This window comes from Gopherus flavomarginatus, chromosome 10 (genome assembly GCF_025201925.1).
Source record: "Gopherus flavomarginatus isolate rGopFla2 chromosome 10, rGopFla2.mat.asm, whole genome shotgun sequence".
Lineage (NCBI taxonomy): Eukaryota > Metazoa > Chordata > Testudines > Testudinidae > Gopherus > Gopherus flavomarginatus.
This window is the reverse complement of record NC_066626.1, coordinates 42,714,204-42,738,636: the sequence shown is the minus strand read 5'-3', so window position 1 is coordinate 42,738,636 and position 24,433 is coordinate 42,714,204. Positions and strand designations below refer to the sequence as shown.

The 24,433-nt window shown below is 41.5% G+C and overlaps 1 protein-coding gene and 1 long non-coding RNA gene across 7 annotated transcripts in view; both read right to left on the bottom strand.

Moving 5' to 3' along the window:
• Positions 1-24,433, bottom strand: part of METTL8 (methyltransferase 8, methylcytidine) — a 70,351-nt gene that overhangs the window by 21,919 nt on the left and 23,999 nt on the right. For 4 of the 6 annotated variants that reach the window (XM_050916710.1, XM_050916707.1, XM_050916711.1 and 1 more), the window contains 7 exons: positions 14,421-14,818; positions 13,830-13,879; positions 9,954-10,017; positions 9,478-9,617; positions 6,315-6,421; positions 6,154-6,219; positions 939-1,347 (listed from right to left, as the gene is read on the bottom strand). In XM_050916710.1, coding sequence (XP_050772667.1) covers positions 1,157-1,347; positions 6,154-6,219; positions 6,315-6,421; positions 9,478-9,617; positions 9,954-10,017; positions 13,830-13,879; positions 14,421-14,818 — 1,016 coding nt within the window. In that variant the 3' untranslated portion in view covers positions 939-1,156. Of the gene's footprint in view, positions 1-938; positions 1,348-6,153; positions 6,220-6,314; positions 6,422-9,477; positions 9,618-9,953; positions 10,018-13,829; positions 13,880-14,420; positions 14,819-24,433 lie in introns of those variants that run through there. The other 2 variants (XM_050916708.1, XM_050916712.1) reach the window with 2 other exon arrangements.
• Positions 17,874-23,157, bottom strand: LOC127030367 (uncharacterized). Its single transcript, XR_007768376.1, has 2 exons — positions 22,246-23,157; positions 17,874-18,790 (listed from the first exon to the last, which is right to left on the bottom strand). It is a non-coding gene; the product is annotated as an uncharacterized LOC127030367 (long non-coding RNA).

The window sequence follows — 24,433 nt, the reverse complement described above, 5'->3', positions numbered from 1 at the left end:
CCTTGAATCGGCATAACGTTTCCTCCTTTTAACTCCCCTCCTCCAGGCCTGACATCTCCTGCAGGTACAGCGGGGCAAGGCCAATTGGGTCCAAAGGTTCTAATTAGCCCTCTGCTTCCCAGTGTTAGGTGTTTCTGCCAATCACAGTCCCAAACAAACATGACTGCCTCAACTTCTGCCTCTTTCCGCTACCTCATCCCAGTCTTCTCAATACACCCTATATCCCAGACTGCTACTTAGCCATTGGGAAAGGCTTAAGTTCCCTAATCTAATTAAATACAATCCTTTTTACATAAAAGTAAAGTCAGTACAAACTAAAATTTCATATTCTGTCTTGTTTATACTGCTTTATATACTATACACTGACGTAAGTACAATATATGTATTTCAATTGATTTATAATTATATGGTAAAAATGAGAACGTAAGCAATTTTTCAGTAATACTGTACTGTCACACTTTTGTATTTTTATGTCTGATTTTGTAAGCAGGCAGTTTTTAAGTGAGGTTAACCATTAGGGTACGCAAGACAAATGAGACTCCTGAAAGGGGTTCAGTAGTCTGGAAAGGTTGAGAGCCCCTGGTGTAGGGGATTTCTCAAAGTATGTCTACACGGCAATAAAACACTTGCGATTGGTCCAAGTCAGCTGAATTGGGCTCCTGGGGCTTGGGCTGCTAGACTATAAAATTGCAGTTTAGATGTTTGGGTCTGAGCTTGGGTTGGGGCCCAGGCTCTGGGACCATATGAGGAGAGAGGGTAGGAGCAGCTTGAACTATGAGAACCGGCATTCCTGTGCTTAAACCATGCAAGACAATTCCATTTCAGTCTAAAATTCTCTTCACAAATTATGAGAATTGCAGCAGCAAGTTGACTTGTTATATTTTAATATTATTGTTCAACTATTCAAACCAAATAATAAGAGGTCATTGAGATATGAATAGGTTAGTGCACGGCCATTTTATTATGTACACAAGCAGAGACAAGAGACATTTTTCCACAGCACTTCTTAACAAAAAAGTACACTTTTTAAAGAAAATGCTTTCAGTTCAACATTTTTTCTGCCTTTTCAGCAGTTAACATAGGATCCACAGGAAATACATATGCACTCACTTGTTTTGGTCTCTGGGGAATACTATATATTAAGCTATGAGGGTGCCTATTGGCGGCTATTCTGAGGTGACTGGAATGGTTTTTGGAACTTGCCTTGTATCCAAACTCGCTGCATTTTCACTTTTTTCTTTCTGTTGACTTGTAATCGTCGATCAACTAGATTCTGCACTTCAACTAACCCAGCCAGGGTAAACATGTTGTGGACCTCATCTGTTCCCCAAATGAGAAGTAGAATTACTATAATTAAAAAAAACCAAACTGATACAGCCAGTTAAAGAAATTTACCAATTTAACACATATACTGTAGTTCTTCAGAGCTGGAATCAGCTCTGCTTTGTAATCTGATAACCCAGAGCTAGAACAGTCCATGAGAAATCCTTCTGTAAAAGAGAATCTTTGTGGCATCATTGAGTTGTAATACAGTATAAAATCTCACACCTGGGGTCCAGAACACATTGCTCATAGTATATAACAACCTTTTTTCAGGGTTCCAAGTTACACTGGATTTGAGGAAGGCAAATATACAACATTTTGATCATTCTGGATATGTCTGCACTGCAACAAAAAACTTGCAGCACCAAGTCTCAGAGCCTGGGTCAATTAACTAGGGCTCAGGACCTTGGGTAGCAGGGTTAAAAATTGCACTGTAGACATTTGGGCTCAGGTTGGAGCGTGGGCTCTGACAATCCCCTCAAGCCTGAGTCAGATAAAGGGCCAGCCACAGCCGTGCTGCAGGTTTTATTGCAGTGTAGATGTACCCCTTGGTTTCCACATTAGAGTATAAAAACTACTCTATAAAACTACCTTTAACATCTTCTGTGGTGAGTCCCAACTGCTAATGCCAATGTCATTCTCTATCACTGCACAACCTCAGCTAAGTGATGTCTTCTATTGATAAGCAGGTGCTACTAATCTGTCTGGGCAACCCTTTCAGTCACCGCCTGGACTGCTGGGTAGGGAATGTAAGCCTTTGTGTCCATGATCCCAGAATGTTTTAAGCCCAGGGAGCCTGAATGGAGTCCAGCCACTGCCCCAAGGCAGGCTCTCTGGGTGTGTCTACACTGCACACCCCTTTCATCATACATACTTGCATAGTCCCCTCAGCACAAGTAACAACAGCAGCGTAGCCAGTGAGGCCCAGTACAGGCAAGTAGAGAAAAGACACTCCTGAAGGTGTGGGTATGTATGCTCTCTACTCACCCAAGCCCTGCCTCTCCAGCTACACTGCCATTTTGAGCCATGTGATGTCCCACTGTTGGCGCCTTTCCACTCTGCAGGAAGAGACTCCATCAGTGGAGAAAGACTCTAGCAGGGGAAAGAGGCAGGGGAAAGGCTCCACCAGCTCCCCGCTGCTGGAATCTTTGCCTTCTGCCAGAGTCTCTTCCATGAGGCGAGGAAAGGTCCTGGCAGGGGGGAGGCAGCGGCGAAAGGCCCCACTGCCATGAAAGGCTCCAGCAGCAAGGAAAGGCTTTGCCAGTTCCCTGCTGCTGGAGCTTTCCCCACAGTAGAGAAAGACTTCAGAAGGGAGGAAAAGCTCTGACAGAACCGTTTCCCACTGCCTCCCTCCTGCCAGAGCCTTTCCTTGCTGCAGTGAAGGGCTCTGACAGCAAGGAGTTTTCCTGCTGCCTTCTCTCTGCCACAGCCTTTCATTGAGACTTGAAGCTACACACTGCAGTGTGGACGCAGCTTGCTTTTTGCTGAGGCAAGTTCCTACATGCCACAGGCAGTGCTGTGTAGTGTAGATGAAGCCTCAGAGCACAGACCTGCTGCCTAGCACCCAATCCTGTAAACTCCACCTTAAAGGTCTGAAGCTTCTGATTAAAGTTTAACTCCCTCAAGGGCATACAGCAGTTGTGAAGCAGTTAACACAAACACACACTTTGCACAAAGTCTAACACATTAATACTCTTTTATACTTAATCACATAGAAACCAAGAGAGTACAGCTCATACAAAACAAAGAACACCATAAACCCTGCCGCAATTTCCTTCCCACTACAGGGCATTCTTTGCGCTGGGGTTAGAGCAGTGGTTCTCAAAGTTTTGTACTGATGACCCCTTTCACGCAGCAAGCCTCTGAATATGACTCTCCCTTATAAATTAAAAAAACGTTTTTATATATTGAATACCATTATAAATACTGGAGGCAAAGCAGGGTTTGGAGTGGAGGCTGACAGCTCGTGACCCCACATGTAATAACCTCGCAATCCCCTGAGGGGTCTCGACCCTCAGTTTGAGGACCCCTGGGTTAGAGTCCCTTGGGTTGTCCAGAGTCCTTGGGGCCATCTGGGCTCAGATAAGTGGGCAGAGCTCCACTGCCCCTATGAGGCTGCTACATGCTGGATGACTTTGCTCCCTCCTATCTCATGCTTTCTTTTACTATCTAGACCTCTCTGTTCCTGTGTGGCTTGCTATTTAAATCCCCCGCCCCTCCCACTTCTTTTGTTCTGTCCTTTATGTAACTTTTTACTGCTCCTACCTCCAAGAGGTGAAGCTAAAACCAGTTTTCTCAGGATGCAGCTGCTTTTTAGAATAGCCTCTGTGTAGTCAAAGTGCCATCATTAACATTAAATATTCCCCGGTGTTACTCTCATGTGTGTACTTGCTACAGGACCTGTCAGCAATGGTGGATCCACATAATATAGGCACTCATGACCCAGCAGTTTTTAACAACACAAATTCACCATAGCAACCAGATTTCTTAAGCTGTATAAATGGAGCCAGAATTTACCACAGTAGGCACTCCCCATTTTCTGCTAAGAATCAAGAGATCCCATGGCATGTTAGGGTTCCCCCACCCCCATAGTTAATATCTGAATCCCTCCTACTCACTTCCCCACTCTTATTACAAAGATGTCAGGCCAGACCCTTGGCTCCAGCTGTACTGCACACAGTGCAGGCCAGGGAGGTATAGGCACATAAAACTCCCCTTTGTGTTCGCCAAATCCTTGGCTGCTGTGCCAGGTTTTGTTCACTGCTAACAGCCCTAAGAGGCCAACAGTCATTCACAGAGCCATGGGTGATTCTACTCAAGCCAGAGATACCTGCCAGAGACGGTCAGGATCTGCCAGAAGTAAAGCACCAGCACATGCTCTCCAGTCCATTATTTGGCCCAGCATGTTTACTTCAAGTATAAAAGATATTTCTTTCACAGTAGGAAGGATCTTTAAGAAAGCATTAGAGGTGAGACTCTTCAGAGTAAAATTCCAAATGTAGTAAAATTCCAGTAAAACTTGAATGTCCCCAGACCCGTGGGAGGGGGAAGACCCACAAACTGAGACTGCTCTATGTATGGGTCATGGGAACACAATCAGCTCCTAAGAACCACCGTTTAGCTGCTTAATGGTATTTCTTTAAGAGATCTGACTTTGGATCTCATGCCCTTGTTAATTGAGGGCTAACATCATGCAAGTCAGAGCTAAATCCTGTGTAAAATTGCGGATGCTATCAAAAGTAGGTCGAAGGTTGTGACCCATAAACCCCTCAGTGCTAACTGGCAAGGGAGTTACAGGAATATCCTGATTATGGTATGTACATTCTCGTTCACCAAAGAATATCTTGTGAGGTCTTAAATCAAAGCCAGGGTTACGCTGGTCATTAATATTGTTGTGTAAGATCTGTACAAATACTATGTAAGGAGTTTTGTATGCATACTAAAATATATTCCTCAAATCTGTATTAAGGCAGACTGACAAATAGGTTTCTGTCAGAGCAAGGATGTTTATTTATCTGTCTCTGTTGGTTTGCGTGCAAATTAAGCACAATAAGTTAACACAAAGGGAAGTCATTTACAAAGTCAGAGGGGAGATATGAAATCAGCAGGAAGACAGTGCACCTGAGAATAACCTACGGTGGGGATTGGCTGGACTCCGGGAGGTACGAGCAATGAACTTTAGGGAATATAAAAAGAAGACAAGGAAGACACCCTTTATCCTACACCTAGGAAGTCATCGAGCAGTGCTATTGCATTCATGAAAATGGATCACAACCAGGCTTGGTTGAAGCACTGCAAAGGACATCTGGATGAGACAAACTTATTTAGATTTGAGATTAAATTTAGTCTCTGTGGATTGTATTATGATTTTGTTTTATATAACCCATCTGTTTCCATTATACTTACTCACTACCTCTTAAATCTCGATTGCTGATAAAAAACTTATTATTGTTTTCACAATAAATAAATCTCAGTGCTGTGGTATTGTACAAGGAGATGATCCTGAGTTGAATCATTCAAGCTGGTGTGCACACTGTTCCTTGGGGATGGCAGGCCTGGTGTTACTATGGGTGTTCAGTGGATAAGGCGTTGAACACTACAGGGGAATGCTTCAAAGGGGATCAAGGACTCGTGTGCACCTATGGTTAACCTGCAAAGCAAAGTAAGGGATGGCAAAGCCCGGAGGAGATTGTTTGGGTGGTTAACAGACTGGAGGTGTCAGGGAACTGAGAGTTAAGCACAAGCAGTTCTCCTTCTCACTGGAGGCAGGTAGGTAACGAGGTGACTCATAGTCCTGGATACCCCAAGAATCATCATAAAGGTACCTAATTAATTAAAACTGCTAATCTCCAGTAGGAAACTCCTCCCAGTATAGACCTACTTCTTGCTAAAATTGATGAACCCAGTCCTACGAATTTAAAAAGAAGAAAATGGAAAAAATGGACTATATACTTTTTACTAGTACCATAAAAACAATTGTGTGCTCCTGTATAATCCTCTATATAATCTGATATCGCGACAGAAATAAAGCAATGATGCTAGTGCAGAGGAAACTTATTTATCAAGGGTAAAAAGAGGCACTCAAACGACTGTTAAATTAAAATAGTTGAAGTATGATAACTTAAGCTTCAATGACACAGCTGAGGAAGGGAATCAAAGTCTGATGCTGGAAAAGAAAAAAATCTTTCACAAAAATGACCTTAATGTTTTTGAAAAATGGAGAGTTAAAGGGGTATAAAAATTACTTACATAGCTTTTTAAGTGGCTTTGTACCCCATGTCATCTAAAGAGACACTCAGAACTTTTCTATAAAACTGAAATTTGTTTTACCTTCTGTAAAGAAATAAACTCTGGTACCGTCTCCTCGTACATAAAAATTCTCTGACAAACAGCGGCCTAAAAGATAAAAATTGTGAATAGAATGACTGTGCTATCCCTTTAACAGATATGCAAAGTGAAAAATAAATACTAAAACATCTCTTAGGAAATACCTTTTTTAAAACGAAGCTGAGATGTATCGTATCTTCCGTAGTCTCGAAATAACAACATCCCTCCAGGTTTCAATAATTTGGCCAGTCTACTTACAACTCCTTGCATCCTTAGAAAATAAAATGTGACACTGGTGTAACTCCAAACGTAGCTTTTCTCTTGCCACTGGGTTCAACATGTTGTTTTTGAAGGCTCAGTGAGAAGGGACTGTCTTCAATCACGTAAAAATGTCAGACACTAACAAACAGCTTCAGTAGGAAGAACAATTTTTTTTTTACAAAGATGCAAAGGCACAAAAATGCAAAAGAAACTTTTACTGAATAATATAAAATGGTGGGAGAGAGTCCTTTCCTCCTCTTTAGCAAAATATCAGAATGGATTAAAGTAAGATTCTTGAGATCCAATCCCTCAAGATCAAAGGAAGCCTGGATCTTCAGTGAGTTACAAGTAAAGCAGCAGGCAGTTGTGTGGCATAAAGCTGAATGAACAGCCAGCTACCAAGGTAGGATGGATTGGGCTACCTGCCAGGATAGGGTGGATCGGGCTGTCTCTTTGATCTTCCTGCCAAAAGACTCTGGAGCAGGAGGCAGACAAGAAGCTCTCTCTCTAATCCAGCTATCTATCTATGTATTTATACCATACACACAACAGTGGACTACGAGTCTCTATCCTAGTGGAATAAAAGGAAGAGTTTGATATCTGTCAATAGAGGGGAATTTGGCAGGAGAAACTTGTCTGAAGATACTGGCAGGAAGCAGAGACAAGAAAAGTCTAGCATCCTCTAAAGCCCTGAAATTTTGGTGAATCTGGGCCTTTTCTAGCACTAATCTACCCTTACCTAAGATCACCGAACCATTTGCATTCACCGTAGGAGTAAATGTCACGCTCATGAAAAGGCTCTTTGTTCTATTTCCCATTTCTTTGGCCAGTTTACCTTGACCTGGCTGGGTGCTAAGTGGGGGAGGAGCGAGTATGCTGCACCCTGAAAAGAGCTGTTGTGAGATACATCCTCCTTTAATACAAGATATGAGCACACAGGCACTGCACTTCCAAGAGATGTCTCTGAGGTACAGTGTCTCCTGGGCTCCTCCCCCAGCTCACACACTGGCTCATGCTTAAGGCTATCGCTAGAAGCACAATCTAGCAAGAGAGCAGAAGCCCAGTTTTGCTCCCATTGACTTTGAAGGTGCAGGATCAGGCCTTAACTAAGCAGAAAAGGAGAATTATGTGCTAAGAGAAACCATTCAAAAAGGAAAACATGCACTTTTAAAGGAAATCCTGTGCTTAAATTCAGAAATAGAGGAAGACAAACATTTAAAGGGCCTCTGTTTTGTTCATACACAAAATTTGCATGTTTTTGCCCAAGCATAAAAGGGGTAGCTGCATGTACAAACACACACAAGAGTTCTCAGAGCAAACAGGCGGGCACAGAATTAGAAATGCCGCACGTGAAAATGTGTGTTCTGTGCACTCAGATGGGGATACTGACAAATTCTACACACACATGAAGCATGAACCCTTTGAAAATTTGGCACAGTATGAATACCACATGGCATAGAGGAAGGTTAATGGCTTCCCAATTATCTTGTTTTTGAGAACAATGTAATTTCAAAAGGGGGGCTGCTAGCCAAAAAGAAGAGTGTTGCTTTATAAAGTAAAAGAACAGCAACTGTCAAAACGAGAACACAATGGTTAACAACAAAGGTGCTGAATGAGAATGTATAATCCCAGAACCTTACATTTCCCAGGCACCCAAGTGTTATTTATTTAAGGCTCTGTATTATCAATCTCTTGGTTTTCCTTGTCATTTCTTATATTTCAAGCTGTTAGACAATTGTTATAAAAATCAACAAGGGTCTAGATTACAATTTTTTTATGCAACCACTTTATGTCTAGGGGTATTGTAATGAAGAAAGTATATTTGAGTACTTAAACTTTTGGAGACTGGATTACACTGCATAGGAATCTACACACAGAAATCTATATGCATTTATACATATAAATGCCCACATCAGCATTCATTTGGCTAATCTTGGTGGTGGGGGAGGGGAATTGTATTCTTAACGGTCACTGGGAAAAACACTCTCAGAAATTTTGTCTGTGAGCATTTTATCATTTCTCCTGTGGACAAAAGGTGTGATAAAATAGATTTTGCCTGGTTTCCTGCCCACTGCATTGCTGCACTTACACAAATTTCAATCTACTGTCTGAATTGTGTTTGGAATCTGCACCCAGGCTTAGCAAAACACTCTTCTGCACATGACTCACATGCTCATCTTTGCACAAACAGGAAGGAGAGATATGCTTTCTGGGAAAGATCGTCTTTCTGCAAAAGCTAATGATTAATAACTCAGCCATTCAGGCAAGAAAACAGTCCTCAAATGTAAAACTGACTCAGGTGAGTACTGTTCTAATGTCTGCTGAGCATGGATGGCCATATTTAATGCAGTTCTTAAAACAACACATTTACCATTACATGTGCAATATGCATTTCCTTTTGTACAGTCTGGTTAAAGGAGCAGTTCAATAGTAAGTGTGAATAATATATACCCTTTCGTATTTTTCCCCATGAGAAAGAATATTCTTTCAAAATTTGTCAGTGTTAGCTGGTTCTTCAGATATTGAGAGTTGCTTCAGTAATAAAGCTAATAGCTCCCAACCCAATATAGTGCAAATTAGATTAATTTGCCTAATCCGAACAAGCCAGGTCCTCTTAAGTGATCTTCTTCATAAGAGGCCAATATGTATGCAGTTGTGTGCAACTAATGAATTGCAGCCTGGATCTTTATCAACATGTTGTAAGATGCTAAATCACGGATATTTGTTTTTGATCACCAAGAATAATTTCCCTCTGGGAGACTAGTAGCCTGTTTCTGAATTTATGACTTGCTTGAAGCACTGTCACTTTTAATAGGTATATGTCTTTCAAGAAGAAGTTCATTTCATTCTGATGGTGACAGGAGGCTCACTAATGAAGTAGTTTGACCAGCTTCTCTCTTAGATTCCGAAAAGGCGAATGTGGCATTTAAAATGTCCTGCATTATATATAATGTAGCTTACTAAATAATAAATTCAAGATTCATCATCTCACTTTGATATTCTTGAAAACCACTAGTGATAAAAGAGCTTTAAACACATTTGCTTTGCCCTTTAGTCTTCATTTACCTGTCAGGATGAATGGCAGAGAGCACAAAGACAAGCAGAATGACATCCTGGATCTCATCTGGAAAAGGGTAGGGTAAGGAATCATCACACACATCATGAACAAAGGCAGAACACCAGGCTGAATTGTAGGACAAGTGTGACTGTAATGATTAAGTTTAAGAGAAACATAGAGAGAATAGTAGTAGTTAGTCAATTTACCATGACTCAAGAAATGTTTTTTCAATTATTCAGTTTTGTAAAATATTTCTCATAAAGCTGATTCTGTTCTGGGATCTTGCTCAGGACGAGACAGGCCCACTGGCGGCATTCACTTCTCTCTCTGCAGAGAAGGACTTTGTGCTTTGGAGTATTAAAAACTCCAGTTTAAAGTTGTCAAAACCATTGTGCTCCCTTTCACAAGAATGGCCTCCTTCCAGCTTTCTGAATGACAGGCTCATGGGGTACATCACACTTTCTAAAGTGAACACTTGAAATACCTTTACTAGCTCCACTGCTCCCGATGCAAAATCACAGCAGTACAGAAAGGCTCCAGGGGTATTGCTATGAACAAAAAACAAACATCAATTAAAGAAATTCTATTGTACTAACCACATGCAGCTCTTTGGGGTGCTCCATAGGTTTGATCAAAATCCCTTTCACTGGTCTCAGCAACATGCTTTATATTGTCCAGCACAAAGCAAACAGGTCAGAGCTGTAGGAATATCTGCCAACAGTTCGTGGGGTGGGAATTGGGAAGGCAAACACCAAGCTAGGAAGAAAGTGTAAGTGGAAAGCAAGAGAAGGAAGACGACTGGACGGAGTCACAGCCATCAAATACTTGTGATGATACCCAGGGGCTGCATTGCATCAATATGCAATAATGGGTCACACTTTCACTCTGCAATCATTTTGTGGGTTTCTGCAACTCCACTCAGAGATTTTCTGGCACTGGTCTATGCATGTAATTTAATTAGCAACATGAAACATATTTATTTCAGCTTCAACGGAGGAAATTATTTAACAGTTATTAACTGCTCTGAAGTCGTTTGGGTTCCCAGGTGTCATTTGTGCTGGCTGTGATCAGATTATGTGGTTTTGATTGTTTCCTTCCATTAACCTGGGCCTTTTTTCATCAAAATACATGTCGGTTTCCTGTAGTGCTAGCTTCCCTTCCCCTCACATTCACTGCAAAGCCAGTTGCAAATTTTCCGCACATCAAAACATCAGATGTCAAGAACCCAGGGCAGGAATTTTTTCAACTCTTGAACAATCAGTGTAAATGAGGGCAAGTCAAGCAGCAGACCCACTAATTAAGGAACAGGATTAGCCCTCAGAAAAACCATTTCTCCTAAAGTGCTGGAGATTTTTAAAGGAAGTCTCACCAAAGAGAAAATGTGTCCCTGTGCCCAGCAGATTCTGCTGTATACCCAGCTCAGCAGACCATATCTCTAAGGGGGCTGAGCAGGAGAACCCTCTTGGACCAAGAACAGCCGATCTTGATCTCACTACTGAGCAAAACCCTCATAGGCCCTGTGAATGCTTAAGAGCTGTATTCAGGCAACCAGTGGAATTACAGGTCCCAGACTGGATGTGAGATCTTGTGGAACCTGAAACCCCTAGCATGATTGAGGGTAAGCAGCAGGGGTTTTGACTGACCTAGTCCTACTTATCCAATTGACTCACCAAGGTGTATAAACAGCTGTTCTCTTCTCATAAAGTGGGAAGTGAACTGCACGAAAAGCCTCTGTTAAACAACAGGGATAGTTCTGGTCTGGACAGTTATTTCATGGCCAGCATGTCTGGACCCTAGTCTGAGGCATGGCCAGGTAGCTCTGCACGGTGTGCACTACCCACAGGCACTGCCACCGCAGCTCCCACTGGCCGTGAACTGCGGCCAATGGGTGCTGAGGAGCCAGTGCTGGGGGCAGGGGCAGTAAGCGGAGCTTCTTTGATTGCCTCTGCATCTAAGGGCCGGAGGGAAAGGCCAGACACTTCTGGGAGCTATGCAGAGCCTGGGCAGGCAGGGAGACTGCCTTAGCCCCACTGCACCACTGCCTGGGCTTTTAACGGCCCGGTCAGTGGTGCTGACCGGAGCCACCAGGGTCCGTTTTCGACCAGGCGTTCTGGTCAAAAACCGGATGCCTGGCAACTCTAAGCACTAACTGTGTCAAGCACCATCCCTTTTTATTTTTAATTTTGGATCATAAAAAAAAAAAAAATATTCCACAGAAAGGGGAAGGTTTTCTTTCAAGCACAGTGTGAATCTACATTGTATTACTATTCTTTTGTGCAAACAAAAGGCAATTTTACATTGCCAAATATAGTGTGAATTGTACTTGGATACAAGATGTGCCTTCCAGCAGATAAGAGATGTTTCCATCAATTCAAATATGAAATCAATGCATATTCTTAACTGCATTCAGACTTTAGTTACACCTCTGTGTTTTAAATGCTAAATACTATGTAGTTAACGCACCTATCTGGTCACATGCAGGATTTGCATACCAATTGAGATCACTGAGTAAAATACTGATTAATAGGAAGACTCTTAATTAAAGGAAGTTTTGCAGTACAAATTATGCTTCCTGTATAATGCACACCAGTTTGAGTTTTTCCCCATATACGTACCTAATAATGTCTTTTCTCCCACAAAACACCACTTTCTGTTGTTTTCATTGATAATACAGGTTTCTCCTTTCACAATATAATCTGACGTTCAGGGCAGAAGAATTGTTTTGGGGTTAAGGTCTGGTAGTTTGGAGACTGGATTCTTTTGCTAACTGCAACACACTTCCTGTGTGACTTTGGCACATCACTTGGGTGTGTCTACATAGCAGCTGGGAAGGTGCTTCCCAATGTGGACGGGCAGACAGACACACATCAGCTCTGCTCAAGCCACAAGCAGTATGGTGACAGCTCGGGCTATCCTGGTATGTTCCCAGGGGTCTGCCGGTTTGTATTCGGGAAGCTAGCCTAAGCCACTACCTGTCCCACCATAGCCACACTGCTATTTTTACCATGCTATCTAGAGCAGAGCTAGTGTGTGTGTATGTCTCCTTGGGCTAGGAAGCATGCTCCCAGCTGCCCTGAATCTCTCTGTATCTGAATTTCCTCATCTGTGAAATGGACACAATAGTGCTTATACCGCAGGAATGCTGTGGCTAACAAATGTCTGTGAAGTGGACTGAAGTCACTACAAAAGTGTAATTTATTAGCATTGGGCTGCAGAACAACAATTAGTGTGTTGCACACAAGTTTCAAAGATGAGAGCAGAAAAGAGTCTGTCTCTTCCCCTGATGTGTGGACATCGTTTCCAGTGAAAGCTAATAACATGCACAGAAAGGAGAACATTCTCTCACAACACTTCCTTCTGAAGACAAAAGCTATGTGGATGGGATGGAGGGTTCAAGGGATTACGTAATGCAACATGGAACTTTGGATCTCTGTGTCACTAAAACTTGAGCTGCTTTAATCGAGAATATGGACCAAATTCAGAAGTGACAAAAGGGGTCAAAGATAACACTCACAACTTCTTGCCAATGTGGTAATATACACCATCATTTCTGTCACCTCTGAATTTGGAACCAGAAGTTGATGCTATCTGATGGCTGTTCAGTGCTGAACTCAAATTAATATGCAAATTAGACACAATTAACTCAGGCCTTTACAGAGACTGGGAATGGCTGGGTCATTACACTAATTGAATCTATTTCCCTATGTTAAGTTCCCCTCACACCTTCTATGGGTCATCTTAATTATCACTTCAAAAGTTTTTTTTCCCCTGCTGACGATAACTCATCTCAAATTGATTAGACTCTTCCTGTTGGTATGCATACTTCCATCTTTTCATGTTCTCTGTATGTATAAATATCTCCTGTCTGTGTGTTCCATTCTGTGCATCTGAAGAAGTGAGCTGTAGCTCACAAAAGCTCATGCTGAAATAAATTTGTTAGTCTCTAAGGTGCCACAAGTACTCCTGTTCTTTTTGCGGATACAGACTAACACGGCTGCTACTCTGAAACCTGTATGACAAGTGTTGATGGTCTCAGTCCAGTGCCACTGGACTGGTGTAAATACCCAAACTAACACAAGCGACAGACACTTTTGTTAGTAGTTGTCATGAATGAGCCTGAAGACTGACCTACCACCTCAACACCCAATGTTTCCCCTTCTAAATCAAAGCCAAATAACTCGCTCAGCATCATGGGGAACAACTTGCATGGCTACTGCCACATTGTCCCTGTTCTGTGGGTAACCAGAAGACTCTGGCATCTAGCACTGTCAATCCAGCATTTCTCATAGCATAAGACTAGCTTAAAACTTTTTTTTTCATTTATGCTGGGCTTGTATTTGGGGGGACTGACATTGCTTACCATATAACTTTCAAAATAGGAAAAGCACTATTTCCAGCACCACAACCAACCTGGAATTAAAGCAGAAACAAAAATTTAACTAAACCATCAAATAAAGCCTGTATCCCAAATTAACGGAAACAATTACAGTGGTTAAAGAAGTAAAAAAGAGGTAAATGGCTTTGCTGCTCCTTACACCGTAACTCTCAGAAGCACTGACTCTTCCGCTATACTTATGGACCAGGATCAGGCCCTACATTCTCTCCCATGCCCAGAAAAGATTCTTCTCTCAAGGGCAACTGCACAGGAAATTGTACTTTTCTTGTACAATTTTGCTATTTTGTCACACAGCATTGGTTTAGACAGAACAAAATATTTTAAACAGGGATTTTCAGATAGGCCTAAGGGAATTAGAAGGATAAATCCCAATGACTTTCAATGGGAACTGGGCATCTAAATTTTCTTAGGTCTCTCTGAAAATTTCAGGCACAAGGCAAAAGTAGTGTTGTGAACTCTGAATAGTTGTTACCTTGATAAATATTAAGCAACCATTATATTTGAAGCCATCATTTGGAGTTGTAAATTATGTGTTGAATGTCTGCAGTAAAATACCTCTAGTATTCTGTAAGTAGCACTACTGCCAGGGAAGGATTCTTGCTTCACAGTTTCTTGTTCACAGTTCTTAACATGTTTGTTCTCAGTAACAGGTTCTGCTTGGTTTTTGTTGTATGAGTGTCCTTGCACAGAAGTTAAGTCATCCATCAAATTGTTCTGGCAATAATCTTTGCCTTCTTCAAACATTCCAGGAAAGCCCACATTTGTGCAACTGTTTGTAGCATTCAGTTTTACAGGATAAGAAGATTTTTCCTCTTTATTCATCTGATCTTTCCTTCCTTTTGGAAGAATTTCTGGAAACTCCAGAAATAGCCAATTACGATCCTTGAAAAAGTTATTCTTATAAGTCTTGTAAAATTCATTCCAGTATTTACTAGCTTCTCTTTCATATTTGTCTGGAACAAAAAAAAAAGAAAAAAAAAAAAAAAAAAAGGGCACATAATTGTCATAATAAAACAATATGAAATTTAAAAATGAAACTAGATAATAGTAGAGATAAAGGTTAAGAAATTTGATGGTCTCCACACGGTGTGGTTTAAATCACATATAAAGTATTATGGCCCAGTCCTTTCACTTGTGTACAAGGAAAACTACTATTGGAGTTAAAAAGGATTTTACCTGCATAAAGAGTGTAAGAACAGACTTTCTGCATCTTTCATTTTATTTTTGTTCAGTCATGCACAAGGAGAATGTCACCAAAATGCACAATAACCTGCTTACCCAAGTTTTATTTCATATAAACCAACTCTTAATACTTCCATTTTTATAAATAAGAGAGATATTTAATTGATATTAACTAACTATAGGGAAAGATATATGAGCCCCTAGAAATGGGTTTGCAAAATCCATGTGCACAGCTATATTACAGACAAAGTTATTGCATGCAAAATTACCAAGTAAATATTAGAACATTAGGATAAAATATTAGTTAGGAGGCCAAAAATAAACATCCCTAGTGTAAGCTGATGCAACTGCACAAAATTTGATCCCATGGCTCTAACATTGCCCCATCCAAAAATCCATAAGCAATATTATAAAAGAATCTAAATACTACTGATTTGTAATACACAAATTTGCAAACCTGCTTTCATCTACTGTAACAGCTCCCGTATACCTATACACACATACAAGCACACACACCTGTAAATTGTTCAGGAAATAATGAAGCCATAAGCCAAATTATAAAAGTGTCAGGGACTCTACCCCAGACGGCAAAGTTCGTTGTCTGACCGCGAGAGAGACAGGCAACACCAGCAAGGTCCGATCAAAAGCTCTTTATTGACAAGTGCACGCATCAATAGAGAGCAGCTCGTCTCCAGAGAGAACCAGCCTGCTCTTTACATCTTAGTATAAGCCTATATAGACAGTTCCGTCGCGTCATAAATTATTCACTGGAGCAACCCACCCCCTTCTTCTAACAACTAGAAACTAGACACCTTTAGTATACATGCATGCCTAAAGTTAGAAATGTAGGGGAGTTCAAAACAAACAAAGAACAAAACCAGGGAGCGAAAACAAGGAGGCTGGGAAACTAGGACTCTTATCAGTTCTTCGAAGGAGCTGCCCGAACACAGCACATCTGGTACTATGCCAGGAATGCAGCTTCTCTCTTATCTCACTTTTTCCCAGCGCTTGTGAGACATGCTGCTGCTTCTCAGTGTTTTCCACTCAGGGATTACTCACAAACCTCTGTTAGCCTGACTTTGGTCAGGTTGGCATACCTGGTTTTGTCTGCTATATCTTTATTCAGGCCTAACAATCCCCCCTTTGTCCCTAGAGGACCATAATGGGACTCTTGGGACACATATCCATTTAACAATTGTACGGGGGAGGCTAGTAAACCATGACCCAAGGTCTGAGTGGAGGTCCTTAAAACTTAAAGTGTGATCAAGAGATATAGCATGGAAAACAACAGCAACATTCTTAATAGCTTGTAAATCTTTGTCAATTAAGCCAGAGTGATTAACAGCAAAGCAACATTTTTCCCCAATGCGATAACAAGCCCCTCCCTAATTCAGCATTCATGGCATTTAGCACACGTCTATTTTGCAAAGTTACTTCTGCTACTTCATCAGTCTTTCGTTGCAACTTTTGGAAAGCGTCTATTAATGCATTAGCTGTTTTTTTTCAAGCTCTGCGGAAATATTTACAACTGTTCTCTTGAGCTTAGCCACCCACAATCCAGGAATGAGTGCACGGACAAAAGAGTGGAATCCTGTTTGTCTGACAACTAAGGGATTGGGGCACTGACTATAAATCAGTTAGGTATACCAAGTGGTCTAATTTCCCAGATGTTTCGGTGAATAATCCAGTCCCATGTGCATCCTCCCCATGGACCCGTCAGGATTCGGTATGTGGAAGCCCACACCCCCCGGTCCAAATGCTTGGAAGGAGCACTGTAAATGTTTACACTTCCACCCAGAAAGTCTTTAGTATATCTCCATGACCACAGATCAGATGGTACTCCTGATGTGTCTGTAAGGGCAGTGGGCCAAGTCTGGTACTCAAGATCACTCCAAATGGCCATCAGCTGGTCATTCAGGAAATTCTGAATCTCCAAACATACTAGATCCCACTGCAATGCCTTCCCAGCCTCAGTGATATTTAATACCATCTTTCCTTGGTGTAGTACTATATTACATTTGTTATTTAACTATTTTCAGGTACTTTTAAAAGGCATTGACATTAATAGCATAGGAGGGGGTTACATTATTAGTCACTGGAATGGTTTCAATACAGGTAAAATTTCCAGTGGCAGAACAAACTCTTCGGGTACTTGTTATTTAAAATCCAATTAGAGAGAGCAATACATGCTGAAGAATTTATCCAGAACACAGGGCACAGCCTGTAGAATAAACCCCAAAATCCAATCAATACCACATTCCCAAGCATGGGTCCCACAAATTTTTTCTGCCAGTGTACAATTCTTTGTTTCTTCACCGGGGTCAGTTCTTAATGCCCTTTCTAGTCAGGAATTCCTGGACTTTAGCAATTTCAGTGGAGTGAGTGTTCCTTCTTCTTTCCCAAAACAGTCTTGGTGCAGCATCATATAGGGGAGAGGTTACTAGCACATCACCCTGTAATGGTTTTGCTTTTTCTAGAAAAATTCAAAGGCACAGTAGATCTGTCAGTGGATAAGGGAGAGGTTGCTAGCACTTCACCTTGTACTTTTTCCCTGCTGTCCAGAAGGCACAGTGGAGCTAGAAGGTGAAATAGGCTAATCATCAGTAGGAGAATTCTCCCAATGTGGAGGGGTCTTTTTGCACTGAGAATCTTGGGTCCAAGCAGTCAGTCTTTGGCACTTCACAGCGGTGTTGGTAGTCATCAGGACTTAAGAGCCTTTCCAGCATGGAGCCAAGGCAGTCTTTCGTTGGTGGACCTTTACATCAATCCCGTCTCCTGGTTGTAAGGAGTGGCAGGGCTGCTAGGGTCTTTGGGTAGCGATTCCTTACCTGTGAGAAAAGAAACTTAACACATTTCATTAGTGCCTGGCAGTGTTTTTCAGATCTCATAGCTGCATGGGCAAATTCAAGCTCTCCTTTTCCTGGTTGTTAACCAAGTCTTAACTGTGAGCAGTGTCCTTGAATGGAGTCAGTGTCTTATCTATAGCCTGAGCTTGCTATTTTATTTTATTTTATTTTATTTTTTTCAGTTAATTCATTCTGTTCTTTGTCCTTCTTTCCTTCTTGGCTTCTTTTAACCTGCAAAGGAAACTTTCACTTTTTACTTATACACCTTTTTCCCAACAATGAACACCTACACATTGTCATTATACAGTACATTAGTCTTATTATTCAATATATGCCACACATAACCTTTTACTAAAATAACCTTATTACAGAGCTTTCGAGCAACAAGCCAGGACAAGCACACCCACTTTGAGGAGTTCACTCAATACAACCTCTAGTCCAATAGCCTTCCACCATCCCCAGCCCTCTGGCTAGAAATCTGAGGTAGCCAGAAAGATCCCATGTACAATATGGGGAGTGGGTTAACTTTTCATGTCTTTGCTTTCAAAGACTGTTGGTATGCAAATTTTAACAACAATTTTTGCAATTAACAATTTGACCAATAAAGTTTCTTTTCCTTACTTAAGGAAATGCATTAGACTTTAGTATATCACATTCTCCTGAGTTATCTAAACACTTTGTATTCCAAGTTGAACAAAACAAGTATCTGCATTTTAATTTAACCTTTTTGTTTGATTTTAAACTAGATTATTTTATAAAAATATTAAACACAAAAATTCCGGCCACAAGACTAACACCACAAGACAGAACATAGAACACAAAACATAATTTCTATTGTGCCAGTAAATGCATGGTACGTTGAATGCTGTTTAGCTGGCATCAGTTTTCTCTGATTATCTGAAAGACAAAAAAAAACAGAGGTCTACCCCTTCTGGGCAGACAATCATTGCTTAAAATAGACAAATACCCTTGTTGATTTCAGGAAAAACAGAGGAATTATCCCATATTTTATGTGTTTCATAGGCAGCCCAGGTTTCAGTGGCTCCTACCTTATCAGTTAGATAATTTGCATGAATACAGATGCTTTCTGGCTTGCTTTTTACTTTTAACTCTTGCTTTCAAACACTGAAAGAAAACATCACTACTTATAGTGCCCTTACAGCCTAATAAAATTTCAATTACATAGCACTATATACATTCTTCAGCTAATTTAACTAAATTCTAAATGATTGCAATTAACAATTTCTTTGCCTCAATTTATTTACAAACATTTCAAAGACACCAAGAACTTTCCTCTTTAGCATTTTTACAAAGTTCAACTGCTGTTTCCTCCAGCAACTACAGAGTTAACTTCTCACTTTCCCTTAAATCACTTGCTTGTCTCCCAACAGCCACTTTTATCAACTCAAATCACCATTCCAAGTAAGTCCTGGGTATTTGAAATCCCCATGCTTACACTTACTTACTCCTTCCTTCCACTACACCCTTAAAGTTTTCCAACCTGTTTTCCAATCTCTCTGTCTGTTGCCTGCCCACCTGGGCCCGATCCTGCTTTTCTCACTGAACCGTCCCTTCCATAGGCACCAACTTGTTCCACTACCAGTTTAGCTAGGAGGGTGGGCTTCTCAACTAGCCCCCACCCCTCCTGGTCTCTTGCCTTAGACATTCTTACTTACAAGACTACCCGAGTCCTCCTTCATGAGGCTTGCCACCTGGATGAAGACACATGGCCCATTGGGCAAAGGCCATTTACTTAACATATAATTTGAAGGACTATTCTTAGAGGGTTTACCCAGAGACTCATTCATCTGTTTGACACTTAAACAGAAAAGAGAATTACACAGAGCACAGAGGGAATTACAATTTAAGCCAGACTTTCCTACTTCTATACACTGACTGCTACAGGAGACGGGACAGAAGGATCTTAATTCCACCTCAGAACTCTCTCGCACACATGGCTTCCACTCCGAGGAATTACGAACGAGAGGTTCAGTTCCGCCCACACTCCTAACACCCAAATGAACAGAGAAAAAAAAACAACAACAGTAACTGGTTAAATAGAACAGAACCAGAACCAAATAGAGTTTCCTTATCCTATTTGGACTTACTTTTACTCATGCAGTTCTCAGCGTATAACACCAACAGTACCAAGCAAAGCAAACACAAAATAACAAGGGTAAAACAAATAGATGGTGTAAATTCTGCAGGGCTCCCCCCTTCTTAATTGCTCACCAAACTGTGACAAATTTCTGTTACCAATCTATCCCTCATGTCAGATGATCAGGCTGACACTACAGGATCGTTGGGGGAAGATAAAGAAAACACACCATATAACTGAATTTTAAAGCTTCATTTATAAAATAATAAAACAACAACGGAGAGTGTTGGGAACGCTCTCACATCATTCAGGAAAATATTAATGCCCCAAGCCCGAAGCTCCTTTCATACTTACACACGTACGTCCAGATTGGCCACTTCTGTGTATAATGTTCAGAGGAGGGGGAGAGGTGGAAGGGAGATTATCCTGTATACAGCTTGTCCAGAATTTCCAACATGCTTCTGCTCTTGGGAGGGCTGTTCTTTTACACCCTGGAATCTCCTGCGGCGTCTCTTTCAGAGGTTCCAGTCCAGGTCGGCTGCCTGTGGCTTCTTTGGTGTCACCAAGCCACACCGACTCCAGGGTCACAAAGGCACTCTGTTGGATCTTACTGGACAGTTAAGCTTTGCAAATGTAATTTCAGTTCTGTAACTTGTATTTCCTTTGCTTCGCCTCTGTCTATATTTTTTCCTTCACAGCCAGCTGGGGCTGAAAGCAGCCCCTCCCTGCACCAAGCACAGTCCACGCCGATTCCTGACCCTGAACGCAGAGCAACCCCCTCCTTCCATCCCGAGGCCAAGATGATTTTTAAATTAACCCGTTCCTTATGTCTTTTTCTTTCTTTTTCTCTTTCCCATTAAACATTCTAGTAGCAATGCTAACTACTTTAGACAAACTTTTCCCTTGCGTACCATCTGGATGCTCTCTAAATCTCTTTGCAATATCCTTTGCACATTGTGACATGAAAACCATTTTAACCATCTCCTTTCCATGATCAGTTTCAGGATTTAAATTCCCATGCTTTTTAACTTCACAAATCAGTCGAGCACAAAAGTCAGAGAGGTGCTTATCTGGATGCTGAACACAAGCAGTCACCTTGCTCCAATTTGGAGTAGCCTCCCCTGCATCTCTAATACCATTCAAAACAGCTTTTAAAAATCCATCCAACTTTGTCTTTTGAGCTGGATTATTGGGATTCCAGTTAGGGTCAGTAATTAGCCAAGGTGCATTCAAATGAGCTGCAGATTTTTCTTTTACTTTTTGTCTTTCATCTTCTGTCATGAGAGTATCTAATAACTGATTTACATTTGCCCAAGTGGGCACATGAGTGAAAAAGATTGTGCAGAACATTCTTTCCACTGCCTCAGGATTGTCTCATAAGTGAGGCATAGTGCACTGCCAGTTAAACAAATTTGAAGTTGCAAACAGGGTATGGGTAAAACCATCTCATGTTCCCCAGCAACCAGTAGAACCAGATAAATTCTCAATGAGGATTGTAATATCAGAGGTGTCTCAGAAACATTCTCCCTCATGGAGTTAAGTAACCTAGTGGGGGTCCACAAGGGCAAGGACAAGGGCTGCTGTAATATTGGGGGTGTTTGAAAAGCAGTCCCTGACCAAGTTTGCAAAAGGCTGGCTGGAGGCTGCACAAAGGGGGTGAGGCTGCCTGATTCCTCTGAAGATGAGGGAACATCACTCTGAGCTCCCCCTTGATTCTCCTCTGTCCCTGAACTGTCCCTAACCTGCTTTTGAATCCTTGCACTCCACCAGACGGGGAAGAACAGGAACAAAATTGTCCTCCTCCCGGTGCGGCTCTGGTGCATATGGTGGGTGATTTTTTTACAAGAGCTCTCCATACAAACAGCTTCAAAAGCTACCCATCCCTCCATGGGTTTATAATTATACCATACAAACAAGTAATCCATTTGTTCCGGCCTAAGATCAACCAAAACATCCCTTAAGGAGTTCATCCTATCTGTGGAAAAGGTTTCACCCTCCGGCCAGTCTCTAGTCAGGGACAAATGAAAGGTAAATGATGGCCATTGGATCCAACACAGATTTCTCATCTTAAATTTAACTAGACCAGCTGTCTCAGAAATCTCTTTCCAATCTCTAAGTATCAGAGACAACGGGGCGTCCCCCGGGCACTTATTGCCAACTTGTCCCATTTTAATGAAGGGACTCTAACCCCTCTTCCCTGCGTCGAGGTAAAGGGACTCTAACCCCCACCTCCCCACGTCGAGCTCTCACTTACCTCTCCAGGGACTTGAATACCTGGACTGGGACTCAAACCCAGACAACTTGGATCCTGCGCAAACCTGGACTGGGACTCTAACCCAGACCTGGACTGGGACTCTAACCCAGACCTAAGTAGTCAGGGACTCTAACCCCGACAACCTGGACCCTACTCAACGGGTAGGTGGACGTTGCTGGATTTCTACGAGTTTCAGCTGGTTCACAGAACACGCCTTATCGCCAACGCAGAGATCAGATCACCAGGCAAGGCTCCTCTAAACTGGAGGATGCGCGCTGCGTTGCCTCAGGGTCCGATCCCCCGCCGGAGAGTCAGACGGGTCCCGGCGGAGTCGCCAAAGATGTCAGGGACTCTACCCCAGACGGCAAAGTTCGTTGTCTGACCGCGAGAGAGACAGGCAACACCAGCAAGGTCCGATCAAAAGCTCTTTATTGACAAGTGCACGCATCAATAGAGAGCAGCTCGTCTCCAGAGAGAACCAGCCTGCTCTTTACATCTTAGTATAAGCCTATATAGACAGTTCCGTCGCGTCATAAATTATTCACTGGAGCAACCCACCCCCTTCTTCTAACAACTAGAAACTAGACACCTTTAGTATACATGCATGCCTAAAGTTAGAAATGTAGGGGAGTTCAAAACAAACAAAGAACAAAACCAGGGAGCGAAAACAAGGAGGCTGGGAAACTAGGACTCTTATCAGTTCTTCGAAGGAGCTGCCCGAACACAGCACATCTGGTACTATGCCAGGAATGCAGCTTCTCTCTTATCTCACTTTTTCCCAGCGCTTGTGAGACATGCTGCTGCTTCTCAGTGTTTTCCACTCAGGGATTACCCACAAACCTCTGTTAGCCTGACTTTGGTCAGGTTGGCATACCTGGTTTTGTCTGCTATATCTTTATTCAGGCCTAACAAAAGCAATGCATCACTTTAGTTAAGCTTTCTCTGCTCTTTGAAATTAATACTCGGTCATGACTTACGAATTTATATGAACAACTGCAAATGCTTTGCTAACTGCAATTCTCTCTTTAAATATATGCTATTAGAAATCCACTCCTTCAGAGCCATTATTCACTGACGGGTATTATTGCATGTGGCCAATAACAGCCCATACTCTTTTAACCATACTACTGATGTGCTATAGAAAATTATAACACGAGCAGGAGCAACAGGAATGTTTGCTTACTCTGCAAACCCTTTAAAGAGATCTGCTAAAAACTGGCCCTTTGTGTTCAAGAAATCTGATTTCTCAGTCAATTTATTTAAAATCTAGTGATTTAACAACTATTCCATACAATATATACATACAAGGTCACTAGTTCTATACCACATTTCCTCCTGTCATTTTCCTTTGTATCTTAAAACAAAATTGCCTACAATCACTCCAATTTTTCAAAGTTAAATAAAGCTGAGAACAGCCATTAGAGATGTGTGGATTAGGAGACATAGTCAGACGTGCCAATGGGGTGACAGAATACTGTGTAGTAGAGATCTGCATAATTCTTTATTAAAGAGCAAGACCCAGTCCTGCTCAGTAACGGTGCAAAGTTGTTTTACACTGCAAGTACAGAGTTAATTGAGGTAATACATACTGGATTTCAAAAGTCTATGTCACACTTGTATAGATACTTGGTGATAAAAATGCAAAACCAAGCCTCCTTCTGAAAAGAGTCTTAAATTACTTTCATCTCTTTGTTAGATTCACAATTTTTCCTAAATGTCTGATCAAAACACAATTAAAAAACCTTGCATTTAACTTCCCTGTAAGATTTCTAGATTTGATAGCTTGTTTAATACAGGAGCACAATGCTTAAAATTAAAGCCTTTAAAAGTCAGGTTCAGTAGTAACACTAGTTTGTTGGGCAGTCTTTTATGTATTTATTTTTTTTAAACATCCATCCTTCACTGCATTGTGTTATTGCCAATTAGTTTTCTTATCAATATGACAGAACCCATCATTATTAAATTAACTCATTTAACAATTTCTTTATAAATTGATCGGAAAAGAATGTATTACTCATCAAATTCTGCCTACAATGCTCCTGCGCGACTCTCTCTCTTTGTGGTTCAGGCACAGAGATAGGTAATGCAGTTTCCAATGCACCTAAATTATTAACTTTCCTTTCTTAATCTCTCAAAATTTCATAAGTCAGAAATGTCAGTCAGCCTAGCTCTTGGGTCATGGTTTTTA